Source organism: Amborella trichopoda, chromosome 1 (assembly GCF_054954075.1).
Source record: "Amborella trichopoda isolate Santa Cruz 75 chromosome 1, AtrichopodaSantaCruz75HAP2 v2.0, whole genome shotgun sequence".
NCBI lineage: Eukaryota > Viridiplantae > Streptophyta > Magnoliopsida > Amborellales > Amborellaceae > Amborella > Amborella trichopoda.
Window position 1 is genome coordinate 40,924,519 of NC_142336.1, and position 19,596 is coordinate 40,944,114.

At 38.6% G+C, this 19,596-nt stretch overlaps 1 protein-coding gene and 1 long non-coding RNA gene across 13 annotated transcripts in view; both read right to left on the reverse strand.

The window, feature by feature from the left end:
• The window catches only part of APC6 (anaphase promoting complex 6), a 49,077-nt gene that overhangs the window by 10,100 nt on the left and 19,381 nt on the right, over positions 1–19,596 (reverse strand). For 8 of the 12 annotated variants that reach the window (XR_016054700.1, XR_016054702.1, XR_016054705.1 and 5 more), the window contains 2 exons: positions 9,440–9,509; positions 3,004–3,086 (listed from right to left, as the gene is read on the reverse strand). Coding sequence is in view for 7 of the 12 variants with exons in the window: in XM_006832985.4 (XP_006833048.1) it covers positions 3,004–3,086; positions 9,440–9,509 (153 nt within the window). In the remaining 5 variants the exon portion in view is untranslated. The remainder of the gene's footprint in view (positions 1–3,003; positions 3,087–9,439; positions 9,510–19,596) is intronic. The other 4 variants (XR_016054706.1, XM_088865530.1, XM_088865519.1 and 1 more) reach the window with 1 other exon arrangement.
• On the reverse strand, positions 1,989–2,212 carry LOC148783832 (uncharacterized). The gene is made up of 2 exons (XR_016054713.1): positions 2,125–2,212; positions 1,989–2,032 (listed from the first exon to the last, which is right to left on the reverse strand). It is a non-coding gene; the product is annotated as an uncharacterized LOC148783832 (long non-coding RNA).

Here is a 19,596-nt window from a genome sequence, read left to right on the forward strand (position 1 = left end):
GCGCATCGCATCAAGCCACATATGTGCCTTTGGGTTATGTGCCACATATGTAGGCTCATAGTGCCTTGCACAATGCACCCACATATGCCATCCACACTTGTGGGCAAAAAAGTTTAATTGCAAACAACCAACCCCCCCCCCCCCCCCCCCCCCCACCTCCCCACCCCCAAAAAAAAAACTCATTAGAAGCACATTTGATGGCTCTCTGATGATAAAAAATGTTTTTCCATCTAATTGTCCTCAGTGTGCCTTTTCTCAACAGTTTCCCAAAAGTCTTTAGCATCGGTGTAAGGTTCAAAGACCGTATGCAATCTATCACTAACACAATTCAAGATAGCACCCTTACATGCAAAGTTATCTTGTTTCCATTATATGTATCTTTGTCTTTCTCTAAGTGTAGAATCATCATCAGGTTCAAGTAGGATTTCTTCTTCAATTACATACATCAAATCCATAGTATGCAGTAAATAAGACACTTTACTTTTCCAAAGTGAGAAATTATAGCCATCAAGCTTATCAATCTTTACTAAATCAGTCAATACAACTCTAGGATTAGCCATTTTTTATACAAATTGAAAATCCCTATGCTATGATATCAATTGCTGGCCCAAAAACAATGGATCTCTATTGGTTTTAAGAAGTAAATAAAGCTAAAGTAACATGCAAGTTGGATTTTGAATCAACCAGAAATATTAACAAACATATGACATGCAACTCTTATTACAACAGTCACAAAAGCTTGCTGTAAATTTCTTTAGGACTCAAAAGAGAACCACAAGATCATTAAATTTATTATCCACAGAAGAATCACAGCCCAAAATCTATTGCAACAAGTATTGTAACCTCTTCTAAGAAACTCCAATGTAATTTCCAGCAAGCATGTTCTCATCAAAAACCTAATATAAATCACTCCAACATAAAATGAGGCCCAATATTTTTTCTCTTGCTCATACAACATTTCTCAAACTTCAAGTACTATTTCATATACAAACTATGAACAAAAACTTGGAACTCAACAAATTTGTAGAGACTTCAAGTACTATTTCAGAGTCCCAGTCTAAGACTTCAGAATAATCGGGAGTATGTCAAGTGTGCAAACAATCTCTTTTTTTTCTCTTATAATATTAGTCCACATGATAAACTATTTGATACAATTAATTCTGATGTATGAGACCCAGTTCCGAACGTGTCAATTGTTGGTAATAAGCATTTTGTTAGTCAAACCAATGACTGTTCTCGTACTACATGGATCTACTCAAATAAATCCAAAGATGTAGCATTTGTGTTTAAAGCTTTTCACAAAATGATTGTAACCCACTAGAATGAACCCAATAGAATGCTAAATTTCTAATTCTATGTTCTAAAAATGGAAGAGAGATTATTAATCAGCACATGACTAACTACCTTCATGGAAATGGCATTCTCCATCAAACATCTTAACCTAGAATGGGTTGTGGAGAACAAGAGTAAACTCCTGGATTTAAATAGGACCACTATATTTACTGTGAATTGGCTTCAGATTCAATGGTGTTGTGCCGTATCTGTTGCATCAATCATAATAAATAGGTTAGCCACTACATTTTTGGTGACAATTTGACTTTAGAGCATCCTAGGGTTTTTGCATGCACATGTTATGTCTATATATCGAAAGTACTAGAGCTAATATGCTTGAGGAGGAGGAATCATATTGCTTCACTAATTTCTATTACATCATCTATGCAATGAACCAGTTTCCGCACATAAAGACTCCTTTCATGTCCTTCTGACTTACAAGGAAAGCTTAATCGTACTGATGAACATGCAAATCCATAGCAACTCATCTCGTGACAACCCTCAGCAATCAGGTGAAGACCCAGGTATCCCTATCAATAACTGATTCACATATTGCCTTTTGAAGAGAAAAAAAAAACCCTCATCCAATTAAGAAATTGGTTTCCTACCCATTGATATCCTCCTCTCCTTATCTACCCATCGATATCTTCCTCTTCTTTTGCTTTGCTTTCTTCCCTCAACTCTGTTTCAAACCCAAAACCTGCTAAGTAGAAGTTAGCTTGCTTTAAGGAGAAATGCAATGGAAGGTAATATCACGTGGAAGAAAGAGAACTTCAAATCTAGTTCCCTCACCTGAATGAAAGAAGGTCAGAGGATGCAGATAGGTGCATAGGTTGAACTATTTCAAATGGTACCATTGATCAGTACAAAGTCAGACTTGTGGCTAAGGGCATTAAGCATTGCAGATTCGATTACCATGAGATTCACTCTTGTTAATTGCAGCAAATAAGAATTGGAAATTATTCTTTTGAATGTCAAAGATGCTTTTCTCCAAGGGATCTCGAGGAAGAAGTATGCATACAGTGCCACAAGTTCCTCGTCACAAGGCACCACTATGCATTGCACGTTGCTTTAAGAAAGCCTTCTATGGTCCAAAGCAATCCCCTCATGCATGGTTTACGGGATTTAGCTAACCCATGGTACATGCTAGTTATACACAGCTCGCCAATTCTGTGAAGAAACAAATGCGAAGAGGGGAAATTTTTAGATCCCAATGAAATAACCCTAGATCTCCTCAACGAAATAGGGAAGTTGATAGCTCATAGTTTGCAAACGTTTACAAGAACTCGTTAGCAAGTTGGGCATTTATGACATTCATACACCAATTAGAGGGTAAGTGTAGATGGATGTGACACATAAGGGCAATGTCACCCTCTATGTATGCTTTATAGTTTGCTCATCATATTTATGTAAAACCCATTTAAGGGCATAAGTGAACAAGGGTACTTATTGTAAATGCTACAATTATAAAATATATGAAATGGCACTAGAACAGTTTGTCCCATCCCTTTTTTCTGTAATCTTTTTCTCCTTCAACATTATTGTTTGGGCGAGCACCAGTTCAACTATTTCTCATCAAATAACTTCTTGTAACACTAGATAAAAAGCAGAGCCAATATAATACAAATACACAGTTAAAAGAAGAGCACGTTATATTTGATATACCCTTACTCTTTGGTATGATAAGCAACAACACCAAGTTCATTGTACACTAGAGGATCCACAGGGCAAATTGCTTCTGCCTGCATAAAAAACTACACAGAAAATTCAGGTCCCTCAAATGCTTCATCATAAAGCATACATGTGAATGGATTTTCATTGAGTCAGATGTAATTTTTGTAAAATCAATACCAACTAGCAGAAAATACGCATACAATATGTCGAAAAATTTACCAAATAATTAGACTAAAAACTAAACTCCTTCATTATAACAAGCAAACTTCTAATAGCACTCAAAAGAGACTACGAAAATCACTTTCCAGTGGCTGGAAGAATAATCACAAAGAATATAAAGAATCTTCTGAGTTGAATTTCAAGAGAAAGAAATAAACAGAAGATTTCCATAACTTGTCAGGTGATTCCAAAATAGGTCTCCAAGCACTTCATTATTTTTATATTGATAGCACTTGTCATATGGCATCTTCCAGCAGTCGAACAAATTGGTAACTTTTTCATAAATCCAAGAGTTAAATTGCAATCTAGATTAAAGGATAAATTCCATTTATTGGTCTTTCTGGTGAGATTCAAGAAATGATATATAAATATATATATATACCTCATGCCTCTGGTGTATTATTCTCTTCGATGTTTTTTAATTATTTTTTAAAACATATTTTATTTCATGCCTATATTCTCTCTGAAGTTTTCCCACACAATCAGCAAGTACGTACGTAGTAACAGAATTGGAAGCTCTACAGAAGAGTGGAAGTGGTCATGACAATGGATGAGATATTAAATGCAGCATACATCCTTATAATCATCAATACTTGTCATAGAAATTGTTGACATATCATCGAGAATGTTGTACTCTAGATCTTAACTCTGCATTCTGCATATCTCAGCATAGGTATTCATGGCTGCAATTAGAGAGATTTCTCAAAACCCTAACACTTTCTTGCAAGTATTTTTATGAAGAAGGCCGCTTTCACTAAACCTTTCAATTGAGTAACAAAATGAAGACTTACCCTGGATTTGTGATCGAAAATTTTATTGATGAGAAAAATAATTTTGTCAATCATAGACTTTATTTGCATTGAGCAAGAGAAAACTGGTCATAGCTGTTGACGAGTTATTACCATCAACTACTGCATGCATTGAAGTTCTCAATAATTTGTAGCGACTTAAAACAAAGACGCAGGTCGGGATTTGCCAAGGTCTTGAGCCTAAGTGGCACAGAACTAGTAGCTTGGAGCTAGGGTTTAGCAAAGAAGAAGATATGGAAGATCCAAAATTAGAGAAAGGTTAAAAAACCAGAGATAAAAGGAGCACTTGCTGCTCTAGGGTTTTGAAAAAAATCCATAACAAGATGCTTCATTATACTTGATACAATATCTTATATAAAAAAACCCTACAAGACTTAATCTTGGCCATCCATCTAATCTAATCATGGCCGTTTATTATCAATGAATTTAAGTGATTAAAACGGCATTAAATACTCTAGAAATTACTACATGTGCCCGTAAGTAAATAAAATGACTCGAGAAATAAATAAAAGACATAAAGGATAAATTCAATCACACTTTTGCCTTCAGCATTTCCTCTTGTAAACTTTAAGCTTGTCTCTCTTATCTAGATACTCGAGAGCAAATTTCTAGGCTACATCACTAAGTCAACAGCTCAACTCAGCAGAGTCTCATCTACCAAGACTCGGCCAAGTCTCTACGCAACTAACAAAAAAGTGTCCAGGTGTTGCAGCTATGACAGGGTGACACAACATGCGAATTTGAAAAATTTCAGCACACTTTTTTATTACAGGCTTATACACCCATCTGTCCTGCATGTGTTGCTGCTGATTTTTCGCTCAAACAAGCATAAGACAAAAGCAAAAAGAACCAAAAAGAAAGCCCAAGCAATCTTGCTGCCATATTCCCAAAATATTGCCCAAACACAATAAAAAATCAGCAAAGAAAACTATCCAGAAAATTGCCTCACCCTCTAGGACTTCATACACCCATATAATCCTCCCCGGATTGATTGTGCACCTTATAGACTGAAAGCTCCCTTCCTCTCTGTTATGGGTGAAAAAGTTGCCAGCAAGGTGATCCAGGTTGCAGGCCATTTTTCCTCCTTGGATCTCTCAGACAAGGCAGTTAGGAAGACGTCTTTGTGGCTCACACAATCCCCTCACACGCAACCCACTTCCTCTATCTTTTCCTCTGACCCAAACCCTGAAGGAAGATCACGCGCCCCTCTCCTTTTTCTCTATTACCATAGCAATCCTCCATACCACTTGCAACTCTTGGTTTTCTCAAATGACCTTTCATTTCATGATTCCTAGGCTTTTCAAACCTCCCTACATGAGCCTATAAACAAGGTTTCCTTGCAAAATGTGTAGGTTATACATATTAGAGAGGGAGAGAGACAGGAACAAAAAGGATAAGTAATTCAAGCTAGTTTTTTGGAAAAATTGCAAGTCCATGTAAATGTCATTGTGGGGGCACATTTGCATAAGTGTAAGGAGCGCCACTCATCCAGTTGGGTCCCTAGGAGGTGGACAAGTCTCGGCTTGAAGGCGTCTTTGTGCTGGGATTTGCTGTCTTCTCTTGCTCATTTCTTTTTCTGTGATACATCGTATGATTGTGGATTTGCTAATTTTTTTGACATTCAAATCTCTCATCTACAATCAAATTCCCAACAGTGGAGACTAGTGGCCAATCACAACCACCTTTGGAAGCAACTAATGTTCCACAAATATGGTGGAAAGCTCAGGCCGGCTGCTGAGCAGCGTGTCTTGCACTAAAGCTTCAGGGGCCTGGAAAGTCATTGTCTCATCCTATCAGGTATTTTTGTGCAATAGTGCTTAAGGGTTAAGTCACAAGAAGAATTAGCCTATGGAAAGACCTATGGATAAGTGACACGCCCATGAAATCCCGCTTCCCAGACTAGGGTCTAGCATTCCGACCTTGGAAAGATCTCAGGCAAGTTCTCAGTGACCTCCTTCAACAGGTCACTCCACCAAGTCCTCTCCTCCCTTATAATTGCTAGGGAGGCATGGCCTACCACGTTACGACGAAAACAATGGTCTCTACCTAGTTGGCACTCCCACAAAAGTTTGGTTGGCCCTGGGTGTGGGCTCCCTCTCCATAAACTCTCTTCTCCACCTATTCTCTAGAAGGCCTGAAACCATCTCAAAGGTCTGAAACCACCTAGAAGACCTGAAAGCATTTAATGGCTCAAGGGGTCCTAATCAAGCTGTCAAGGGTGACTCAACAAATGAGATAACATGGGCATCTAAGGTGGCCCCATCGCCTGGAGGCTGGAAACCATTATTGATCAAGTAATCAACATTTTGAATCCCTAAAAGCGACCATTAAACTTTTTATGAGAAAGACCAATGCAGCAGTCCACTCAACAGCGAAAGAGGAGGCATATGCACATTTTTTTAGTGTGGTTTTCTTGAATTGGTGATACATTCTCCCTCTCCCCCCACCCTCTTCCCTCTCTCTCCATGTACTTGTCTGTCTTCCTGCCTTCTTCTGGATCGCATTCTAAAGCAGACACAACCAAGTTAGGTATCAACAATGACAATGAATTCATCATCATCATCATCAAAGCCTTTTCCAAACTAATTGGGGTCGGCTACATGAATCCTGGTCCACCATTCTGCTCCATCAAGGGCCATACCCTCGATGAGGCCATAAGCCTCCATTTTTTTTCTCACTTCTTCCAAGCAATAACCATTTCATCGGACATGCATCTTTATTCTACCATGTCCTTTGGGGGCCTACCCTTTGCCCTTTGTGCGCCCCCCACTTGAACTGACTCGTGCCTCCTAACAGGCGTTGTACTAGGTCTACTACAAATGGCCAGCCCACGTTAATCTACTTCATAATTTAAAAATGCGGCCACATCGCCGCATATGCCACTGCATCATGCGGTATGCGCTAGGAGGCGCATCGCAAAACAGTGCATATGCACTTTGATGGAATGTGCCGCATCCCACCACATATGCGGCATACGCATCGCATATGCACTGAAACAGTGTGATGAAAAAAACCTCTCAAAAAGCGGTCTTTAGGTATTTTTCTAGAAAAGGTGGGAAAAAGGGTCATAGTTAACGGAACCTTGTGGGTAGGGCAACGATTCCACTCTGGAACCTCGATCCCATAGTTCCTACAAGGGATCTTAGAGGGAACCCATTTTTTTTTTTACTTTGGGATCTCACTCCAAAAGAAAAGGACCACATTCCATCCGTCAGTGGAATCCAGTTCAAATTTTGAAATAGATCCCTGCTCCCATCAACCATGGTCAAAGGTTTTGGTACATTAAAATCTTGGGTTACATGTTTGTGGATTCCACTTTCATTAAAGGATGATACCAAGTTAGAGATTGTCATTGTCAGAAGTTCCCATTATTTAGGAATCATAAGTTCCATGATGTTAAAATCCAAACCCCTTTTCGCATAGCAAGAGGTTACATTATTTTAGATTCTTAATTTGAACTTGACATAGTCTAGAGTGACCCATTGTTTTATTAAATCCTGTTGTGTAAGCCATCCCTCTTAGTTGTGAGAATATATATTCCATTTAAAATCTTGTATTGATGATGTCCTATTGTTTTAGAGTCTTAAATATGATAACAGTTGTGAGAAGAGAATACATGCTTTCATTTCAAGCTTTAAAAAGCTTATTTTACGTCAATCAAAGAGAGAGAGAGAGAGAGAGAGAGTTCATCTTGTCCTCTTGCCCTTTCGGGGAGCCAGCCTTTGAGAAACAATGGAAGTAGAGGAAATTACATTCGAAGAAGATGACTCTTGAGTGGTAGGATTCTGGGTTGCAGGAGACTCAAAGGGAATGGTGAATGCCAAACTTGTGTCATGGCCTGAAGATGTAGTGGTCATAAGAAAGACCGACTTACAGAGCTACATAATTAATCTGTTGATATTCACGCAAAAATAAATAAATCCATTGTTAAGGGCAGGGGGCACTTGATAAGGGATTCTTAGTAAATGGTACTTGCGGACCTCGGGGCCAATCAGCGGAGGACCTTGATTCCTATACTTTAAGAATCTCGATATTAGAACAAGAAGAACGCCGTTATATGACATACTTAAACCTCGATTCTTTAACCAAGGAAACTCGTACTAGCTCTACTTAACAACAAAAGTACAACTTGTATGGTAGAGCTTAGATTCCTGCTAGTTAAAACATCGAACCCATTGACAACGAATCTCACTCCCATAAACCTAAGGATCTCACTCCTTGTCTTGTTCATTGTACGGATGTCAATCCAAACCCTAGGGAGCTTCCACTATTGGGCAGTTCAGCAAATCCCGAACCGATCCCGCTCCCACCTACAACAACAATGGGAAGGGTTTTGGAGGGGATATTAAACCCCCCCAAAACAGGCACTTTTATTCCTTTTTTCCATTTAATCGATAAAAAAAAAAAGAAAAGGCAAAAATGTTTTTGTGAGAGAATCTTTTTCCTCATTGTCGCATCGGCCCCCCAAGCGCATTGAGACCACATCCCGCATTTTAAAACAATGGTCTACTTTCTCTCATCTTATCGCCAATTAGTGCCACACCTAAACAATGTATTCATTTCAAATTCTATCCTTTCTTGTCTTGCCACTCATCTATCTCAACATCCCCATCTCAGCTACACTCATTCTATGGTTATGTTGTTTCTTAAGCGCCCACCCATAAAGCAAAGCTGCTCTCACAACTGTCCTATAGAACTTGCCCTTCAGCTTTTGGTATGCAGCGATCACATAAAATGCCGGTTGCACATCTCCACTTTGCCCACCCAGCTCTAATTCAAAGTGCGACATCTTCATCAATCTCTCTACCCAAGAAACCGAAAATGCATTCATTTTTTGTTTTTTCTGGCCGTCAATTTTAACTACGTCCACGTCTCTACTCCTATTATAACTAAACTTACATTTCATATACTTTAATCGGGTTAATTATAAAACCTTCAGATTCTAGAGTATCCCTCCAATGTTATAACTTTGTGTTGACATTGCTCCAATCACATCAATCAAAAGTATGTCGTCCATGAACAACATACACCATAGTACCTCATCTTGTAGGCGCCTAATTAAATCGTTCATAACTAAGACAAAAAGGTATAGGCTCAATGCTGACCCCTAATGTGAACCAATTATAACATGGACAATGAATTGATACACTTAATTATGTAAGAATGCAGAATCCAAAATGACTCCATAGTAGTTGCTAACAGGCTAATAGCTTCCAAGGAAAATAAATGACATATTAGAGCTTATTTCTTGTCAAATAAATGGCAAAAAGTTAGAAATGCTTTTTTTCTCTTCTTGGAATGGTTGAAAGTTAAAATCATTTTAACCATTACAAAAAATGCAAGTTGCAATGTAAAATAAAAACATTTCACTATGTTAAACATCAGCACTGACATATTTCCAATACCTGTTCTGCAAGTTTAAAGTTATGTGTACGCATGTACTCCATTCCAATATAGAGCATAGGCAAATGACACCTGGAATAAGAGTAATATCAGCATGAACCTCAAATTTATGAATAACAAAATGCTTTTCGCCAAAAGGCAATATTCCACTGATTTAGAAGCTATAAAATTCACTGACACGTATAATACAAAGAAAGCCAATGTCTTTAGTTGGTTGAAGGAAAAGGTCAAGGGCCTTAAGGTTTTTGAAAGCTCACTTTTCGAATATGTGTATAAAAGATTATTACAACAAAACCTAGCACAACAGATAACACTGCAACTAATATGTTTGCTTACATACCTAACAAGACTAAGAAAGAATCCACACCAAGAATCGATAACTCAATAAGAAATGCAAATTGATAAGTCATAGCAAACATCTAACACATTCTTCATTTGGACAACCAATGTCTTCCACTCCTCTTTTAGCTTGGTCCACAAATAAGATCTACAAGAATAAAAAACAAAAAAAGAAATTGTCGCAAGCCTCTCATTATCTACATCCTCAAGTCTTGTGCCATAGAAAGAGGGCCCCCCTCACTGCCCAACATAAAACATTGAGAGTCACCTTAAATTGAAGGAGTTCTCAAATCTCAGCATGGGTAGAGTGATAAGTATTGGGGTTTTGTGGCCTGTAAAACCGGTTGAGAGCATAGAAATACAATAAATAGTGAACTATACACTTTAGTGGGAGTGTAGGTTGGTTGACGGACCTAGGGTTGGGCGGTCTATGTTCCTAATCATGTCCAAAGCACTTACCCTTGGAATAGGCACTAACGTTGAGGGTTTTCTTGTTCTGGTGGGTCATCCCTTGTCGAGCTTAGAGAGATACCCAAGAATGATGTTTGTCAGACAGGACAGCTTCATGGTCTCCTATGTGTAGTTGTAGGTTTGTGACAGTAAGGGCCTAATCCTCAACAAACTTCCGCACGTACTACAGCCGCACTCTAGGAAGCAACTATATAAAGAGATACATGTATATGTCCCTTTATTATATCTCTTTAAACTTCTTTTTTCATTCCAGGGGACATACCGCTTCAATCTCTTTTCACACCACTTTCAAAGGAAATAAAAATTACTCTTTAGAACCCATGAGCATGTGAATTGATGACCCTCCACATCTTCAACCAAACCATACCAATTAAAGACCATATCATTGGCTCTGAAACAATCAGATGACCCATCAATAACAGCTTGCAGGTGGTTATAATAAGAAAAGCCTTCAAGAAGCTGTTATCTTCCCATTAGACAGTAAAGTCACGCCAGATTCTCTCTCTCTCTCATCCCCCCTCTCCGTCTCACTCTCTTAGTGTGCTTTGAGATTCGCTTGTTTCAGCTGTATTTTCCTTTTAAATACAAGCCCATGAACCACCTATGAAGCCTCACAGAAATTTTTGGTCCATATTCAATGGGAACATTGTGTTGGGCATCTCCTTGAGATATTACAAGTATTAGTGTAATCATTTAATCATTATAGAAAAATTGGTGTATGAACCAGCACTTGTTGTTAGTCTTAGCCTGCCAAGTGTTCGACACAAGGCCTATACCATCTGACAGCAACTACTAAGAGAGAGGCAATCAACAAAGTCAGTAAATCATTGAATCTGATAACGTGGTCAGTCCGTTTCGAGCTCAAATTTAATATAGAATTTTAATACATTTTGCTTGTTTTATCTGCATCAGTGCATTTAATCCATAACTCTAGCTAAATTAACGCATACAAAACAAAATGGCATCTAGGCTAGTGATGGCAGAGGTGTCAAAACTCAAGAAATTGAATGGAACTAATTTCTCAATGTGGAAGAGAAAAATAGATTACATCCTTTTCCATGATAGGGAAGACTATATTTTAAATTCACACCCACAAGCTTTAGAGCCAAATGTGAATGGTCATGCTAGAAGGTGATTACAAAAATGGTTAGCAAATGATAAAATAGCTAGGACCACAATGCTAAACGACTTGATTAGGGTATTTGAGGACCACACTAGAGCGCAAAGCATGATGGGTACCCTATCTGAGAAGTATGCGACCACTTCTGAGACTCATGTCCAACTCATACTTGAAAAGTATAACTCTTGTAGGATGAAGGAAAGTAACCAAGCATATCAGCAAAATGAAGGTGCTCACAAAGGACCTTGTAGTGCCCGAGAATCCACTTCCTTACTACATGCAAGTGTCAATTGTCCTAAACAGTCTCCCCCATCGTGGAAGCCGGTTGTAATTGCTTTGAAACACTCTACATAGGGTATCATCATGCTAAATCTTTCCATGCACGTCAGCAATGATGCTAAGAGAATAGACGAAAAAGCCAAATGAACTCTTCTTTGCTCAAAGTTCCTCTTCCCCTAAGAAACCTAATTATGGGAACAACAACAACAACAATAATAATAATACTGATAATAATAATAGGTGTAAAAGAAAGGGAACAAATTTAAAAAAATCAAAAGCAACTTAGGAGGACATGCTTTACCGCAAGGTACCTAGGCACATCAAGGCCAATTGTCCTAAGCTAAAAAGGAAATTAGAAACCAGAATAATAACAATGCTCAGAATAACCATAATCAAAATAAGACAAAGGACTTGATATGTATAAGCTCATAATCATTGGTTGTTGACCATGACCTGAGGAATTAGTGGGTCGAATCATCCTCTACTTGAAATGTTTTGAGAAGCAAGGACGGATTCACAGAGTTGAGGGAGATCGCAACAAGTAAACAACTTATATGGGGAACAAAAATTAATGTGATGTACTTGGTGTCAACACTTACAAGTTGTGTCTACCTGGAGGACAGAACCTCTTGCTTCCCTTAGTGGCCACATTCATGGGTCCACAAATGTCACTATGGACAACTTCTAATATGCATATCTCTCAGAGCTTTCACAAAGGATTTCTTAACCAGCTTTCCTTGAATGCATGATTCACAGACTTTCGTTAATTCTCCATTTAGATTATTTAATAAGCCCTCTCTCTTTAATCTCTCCATCCTTTTAGGATTTATGTGCCCTAGTCTCATGTGTCATATCTAGGCATCATCATTATTATCAAAACACGAGACATAAAAAATGGAATACTTTATTGCAAACAAAAAAAAACCACCTACAAGATGACCATTAATGACCAATTGATTCTCATATTTCACTTCCACCTTATTACAAGTAAAGATGATGGAGTAGATTGCCTTAGCCAATCTAGCAACTGAAACCAAACTTTTTCTCATCTCAAGAGCATAAAGAGTTTGCTTTACGACTATGCTTTTGCCATTCTCAAGTTGAAGGACAAATTCTCCAATATCCAAAATTTCAGTCTTTCGATTCCCAACCATATAGATAAACTAAACCCCAGGGGCAACAAGTTTAAAATTTCTATACCCATCCTTAACCTTTGACATATGGGCAGTGGACCTTGAGTCAAAACATCATGACCCTACCTTAGAGTCAATCAACAAGGTCTCAAGGTCCACACACGCATGCCCCCTATTGCCGTTGGGATTCACATTCTTGGGTGCTCTACAAGACTTTGCAATGTGCCGACATTTGTTGCAGTTATAGCACTAGGTATTTTTTAAGTCCTTCCACTTCTTAGGCCCATCATTCCCCTTTTGACTCCGATTGGTTTTGTTTTTATTTTTCCCCTTGCCCTTCTTCTTCTTGAATGAACCAGAGTTGGGTTTAATATTTACCAGATTCACGGAGTCAGTCATTCAGGGCTGAACTATCGCGAGTCAAATCTCCTTTCTTCTTCGACTTTAAACTTGGGATTGATCTCATCCAATTTTGGCATGCTCTCTCTTGCGGTGAGGCCTGAAATGAAGCTTCCCATGAGCATGGCATAGAATTCAACAATTGGCAGATTTGCATGTTTTCATCTAACTTAACTTGTGCAGCATTGAGTTCACGAACTAAGGCTCTGAATTGTTATATATAGTCATTCAATTTGCTTCCATCTTGAAATCTGAATATTGTTTCATAGCCATTGTTTTCTTGGTGAGAGGAGTGGCATTATGGGCCTCAAGTCGTTCATGAATCTCCTTTGTAGTCTTCATGTGCTCATACTCGAGAGCATGGGTGTCATCCATGACCACAAGTAGAACATGCTTTGCTAGAGTGTTTTTACGCTCCCACTCAGCATAAGCATATGTTATGGATTGCCTTTCATAAACATTACCTCTTGAAGCAGGTGAGGGGATCATCAGTAACCATCTGGCTAAGTCGTTCTTCGAAGAGAACATAGCCTATTTTTCTCTTCCAACTAACATAGTTCTTCCTATTTAATCTTTCAGACTTAATAAATCAGCCAAAAAACTTTTTGATGTCACATTTCTATACTCAAATAAAAATAGAACTCCTACATTATGGCAGTAAACAATAGAAGCTCTGATACCAATAAAAGGAATGGCTATGTAGAACTCAAGGTAATAAATTTTAAAAAAATATTTTCCTCCTATTCAATAAACCTGAATTCTACTTACATGGGCTACTATATACTGCTGTAAAATCAAAATTAATACCCTAGATACAATCGAGGATCTTTATTTCCACTGTCAAAACAAATAAAAATAGAGGAGCAATAACCAATCTTCCATTATGGTTTCGAGTACAATATATGTTCCTGGAAATTCAGAGAAAATAATAAAATATGCCTGAAAATTAACTAAATTTGTAGGGAAGACTTACTAGAAGATGCTTAGTGTTACCATCACAAGTCTTGATACACCCCACTCCCAATTCCCTGATCGATGGCGTACTCTTAATCTTTAGGTGTTGCTTAAATTACTGAGATAGATAAGCTTTTCAGGCAATACCTTTCAATCCAAGGTGTTAGAGAGCTCAAAAACTCTACTAGGATTTGTAGAAACCCTATAGGAACAGACTAGCGCAAGGCTTGAGGGTTTATTTCTCTCTTGGCTGGCTATACCTCCTTCTTCAAAAATCAGCAAAACTCACTTAGAGTTTGAAAGTGCCACCTTTTTTCCTTTCCTTCACTTTCTTTGATAGATGACACATAAAAGAGGAGAGAGAGGATGGTGTGACTCCCTAAGGAAAAGAGAGGGGAGGCACATTGTTTAAATTTGAGAGAGACAAAGAGAAAAAATTAGGGTGTGAAGGAAAGATGAGAGAGAGAGAGAGGTTGGTGTGTGAGAAAGAGAGAGAGAGGCTTCTTTTCTGTCTTGTTTTAATTTTAGAGAAGGGTTCAAATAGGGTTTAAATAGGATGAAATCTACTTCCCACTTTGAATAGGATTCTATCTAAGCATGCCTTATCTAATTTTCCAGCTTGATCATTAGGATATTTAGGGAATCTGTGGGGTGAGAGAGATTAAATCTGAGTCATCCGTCCCACAAATCAGCCATAATGATATTGGGTGGAAATTAGGAACATTATCCCTTTCAATATGACCCAAGTCCAACTTCTATTTAAATACAAATTATAACCACTTTTAATATTATCTAGATTTGGTACGCACGTGGGGTTTCGATCCTTGTCCCACATGTGCCCTTCCAAATTCTGAAAATTTTGGAAACCCCCTTTTAATGAATTTACAGCAAGAAAAAATTAAAATTAAAAAAATTAAAATTAATCTACGTCCTGCCTCCACTATTTGCCCCCGAGCTCATAGCACCTCGCATAAGCCTTCCACTGCAACCATTCTCAGAGATAGCTAGCTCGGTCTCATTGCTTAGCGATAAAATCAGTCTCTTTTCAACTCCAGGGAAAAGAAAAAGGACTCAACGGTTTCTACTGTTCTGGACATCAGGAAGAAGATTGGTTTAGTGGACACTGCGAGAAAGGACGGAAAACCTTACCTCTTAAACCTCAATCTGATCATCACTTCACCCCACCTCCTCTCGCCCTCATTTTCTTCTCACTCGGCTCCCCGGTTCTCTTTGCATAGTACAGTGGGGTTTTTCTTCCACAATATGTCGCCAATTGGGTTTCAGCTACCTCAAAGGCCGCAGTAATTTCATGCGCAAGTAGAGGCCCATACCCGATTGTCTCAAGCATGTCAAAGTTGACCTTTCCACATGGCTCGCCCTCGGGTTACGAGGTTCAAGTCATTCGCCTCTAGGCCCTCTGCTCCAGACTTGGCACCGGGGCTACGAACCTTTTTGAGCTCATGTAGGGCTCTCTACCTACCCCATTATGTAATTTTCCCCTCTCGTTATTCTCTCTTCTTTCTTCTCTACGTCTTCTCTCACTACTTATGTTTTTTGAGCACCCAACATGTGGGACTGCCGTCTTTAGGATTAGCTTGAAATGTATATTCTTTTCCTTATTAATACAGTCAACCTATTTGAAAAAAAATTAAAATTATTAAAAAATCTAACAAATACAAAAATATTTCTAAAACCAAAAAAAATATTTTAGAAGTGGACTGATACCAATGGGCCAAAATTTGGTGATTATAACAGCACTCCACTTGACCCAAGAACTCTGATCCACTACTGTTTTCTCATCCAACCCAACAAAGACCCATGACCCACAGTATAAATGAAGGGGCTCATGATCATTGTTTCAAAAAGTGGACCACCCAGCACTTGGTAGGCCGCCTAGGCGGATATCCTTGGACGCCCGCCTGAACCCGCCTAGGCCGTCGCCTAGGGCAATGCGGCTCCTTGAGGGTATTTTTGGGTCTTTTCTGATACTAAATGGACAAAGTTGTGGGTTTTAGGTTTATTTGAAACCTAAAACCCATTAGAGGCTATTTTAAAGAGAAAACCAAAAAAAAAAATTCTACTGGGCCTCCCAGGTTCAAGGAGGGCGCCTAGGTGCTGCCTATCGCTTTTTGAAACACTGCTCATGATTGGCTTCTCAAAGTTGAACAATAAACATTACAACCATAATCTTCGGATGTGAAATACAGTTCCTCTCTTTAAGAGCAAGTCTAGCACTTATCACCATAGTGCAAAAGGGGTCATCGCTATGCACACGTGCACGTGCCCCTCAATAGGGGGCTGCTTTGCAGTAATGCGGCTATCATGTGCACATATTGTGTAGAAGTTTTTTTAAAGCTTTGGCCCCTACTCTCACAGGCCTACAACCGTATACAATAAACACAGTTCTCCTGGCCTACAACCATCATTTAAGCATTTCTCCGACCTCAACAAGGGATGACCCACTGTAAACCCTTCTCAATAATACTACATGCCCACAGGTAAGGATTTTGGATATAACCAGGGCCATAAACCGCCCAACCCATGGTCAGTCAACACACACACTCCCACTGAAGCACAAATTCTGTTATAAATTACTATATTTACAAGCTCTCTAGGCCTTTAAAGGCAACAAAACCCATGCCCTGATCATATTCAAAACCCTTACCCCAGGATATATGGTATTATCAAAAAGGGTCCCTTATTGAGGCCAAAGTGACACCCAAGGATGGCTTGTAAGCTAGGAGAACTTCGTGGTCTTTTGTGTGCAAATGTAGAAATGTGAAAGTGATGGCTAAATCCTCACAAACTTTTGTACGGCATGTACACATCACAATCGTATTGCTGGAAAACAACCCGAAAAAGAGATACGTGTACATGTACATAGAGAGAATCCCCCTTGTACTGTAGTGATATATGCGTGCCACTTCCTCTTAAATGGGCAAACTTGTAATTCACATTTTGAGAATGTCGTTCTAGTATTGAACTTGTAATTCACATTTCGAGATTGTGGTTCCATTATTTATTGGCTAATTTTGACGAACCAATTATGAGCCCCTACATGCAAATGTGGGTTATGGGTCTCGTTTGGCTGGTTTGAGAAGATAGCCAAGGATCACAGTTACTGGGTCAGGTGGAGTGCCCTAACAATCACTTATCTTGATCCATTGGAACCAACCTATTTCCAGATGTTTTGTTTTTCTATGTAATAAATGTTTTTGTGAATTTTAGAAAGTTTTCCATAATTTTTAAAATAAACTTCAGCAAACCCTTAAAAGGGCTTTTCCAAAATTCTAGAATTGTGGAGGGGTGGAGTGATACATGTGGGGGCCATGGATCCAGCCCACATGTGTGCCAACACCCACATAGGTGGGGCGTGGAGCCTTTGGGGCCCACACATCACAAGTAAGGTGGCACGGCCCCCTCCTCTCCTCTTTTATTTCTTATTTTAGTTTGAAAAACTTTTGGTTTATTAGAAATTCTTTTGAAAGGATATTATATCCTCATATTGCAAGAGTTACTTATTTGAAAAGGGATTGTATACTTATTTGAAAAGGGATTGTATACTTTGAGACCATTTATCTTTATTACAAGGACGTCAAAATTACGCCTAGATATATTAGCTGTCAAATTAGTTGGCCTAGGGTGTGTCACAAAGTTTGAGAAAAAAAAAATTTAACTTTAAGTCTAGTCAATGACATTCTTATAACCACCAGATTTGAAATCTGACAGACGAGAATGCTTGTGATCTCCTTGTATCAAAAGTCAATGGTCTCTTTATATACTTTTCCATTTGAAAATATTGCATATTTGACCTCTATTTATCACTTCCTACAATTTTGTTAATGATAAAGGAAGTTTTAGAAGATTATTTTATGATTGATCTTATCCTAGTTTGACTAGAAGTAGATATGGGTCAAAGATTCAGGGGATAAAATTCCTAAATTCCTCCCTATATCATGATGCCTGATTTATGGGATGGGTGGCTCATATTTAATCCTCTCACGTCACAAACTTCATGATGAGTCACAATTAGATAGGCATACCTAGGGCCCTTAAGGCCCATACAAGGATGGGAACCCCACCTCATTCTCCACTCATATTTTCTAGCTTCTCTTTCTCTCTTCTCTCTCTCTCCCCTCCACGCCCCTCTCGATCTCTACTCTTGTCTATCTTTCTCTAGAGTGGGTGGCATGCACCATCTCAAAAACTGTTAAAGGTTTGGTGGCACCCGCTAGGGCTTGAAAAAGGAGGCACGCCCAGCCACTAAGAAGAAGGGTGGTGCTTTGTGGCAGGGTCCTAAGAGTTCCAAAGGGTTATATAAAACCCTAGATCTAGCCCTATGCTCTCATGAAATCCTAGTTTTTGATGTATTGCCTAAGAAAGCTTCACAACTCAAAAAATTCAGCAAGGCCAATGTGATCAAAGTGTACCATCGGTGAGAAAATTTGATGTGGGGTGTACTAAATCCCATAGGGGTAACCCTAGGCAAATCAGAGTACATCTGCTCGGCTGTTTGCTTCTATTTTTCAGTCATCTTTGCTTCTTGATTTAAATTTTCAGAAACATTATTTGGGGATGATATTTCGTTAACTCGTAATGATTTGGCATGATTAACCATATCAATATTGGCTAAGTTCCTACTTTGAGATGAAAGATATGGGAGAAGCCTCCTACGCACTAGGCATTACGGTAACAAGAGATTGAAGTACAAGAATCTTATCTTTATCTCAAGAAAATTATTTAGAGAGTATTTTAAAGAGATTTCAAATGGAAAATTGTAAGCCTGTACATATACCCATTTGTAAAGGAATGAAATTGTCAGAGAAAAAGTGACAGTGGCAAAGCTAAGATGGAAAGAATTCCACATGCTCAAGCTATAGATTGTATAATGTATGTCATGTTATAAACTAGACCTGATATGAGTTATGCATTTTGTCTTGTAAGTAGATTTCAAAGTAATCATGGGATAGCTCATCAGCAAGCTATAAAAAGGATACCTAGGCATATTCAAAAAACCAAAAACTACAAATTGTGCTTCCAAGCTGATAGTTAGATGTTAGTGGGTACTTTGATGCAGACTTTGCAGGACAACAAGGTGATAGAAAATCAAACTCAAGACATGTAATCCACTTCGGAGGTGGATGTGCTTATTCGTAAAGCAAGAAACAAGGTTGTGTATGTGTATATTGCTTGCAGCATTGTTGCTACTTGTGCCGTTTGCATTAGATGTTTCATAAAGGATTTGAAGCTGGATATAGCCGATGGATCAATTCAAATTTTTTGTCATAATCAAGTTATTTTCTTATTATTGAGAATGGAGCCTATAGCTCAAAAGGCAAGCACATCAACATTGACTATCATTTTATTTATGATATTACTAAAAAGAATGGAATAACTGAGTTATTTACAATAGTAAGCCCATTGGATACCCAATTGTTTCTTTCTTTCCAAATGCCACTAAATT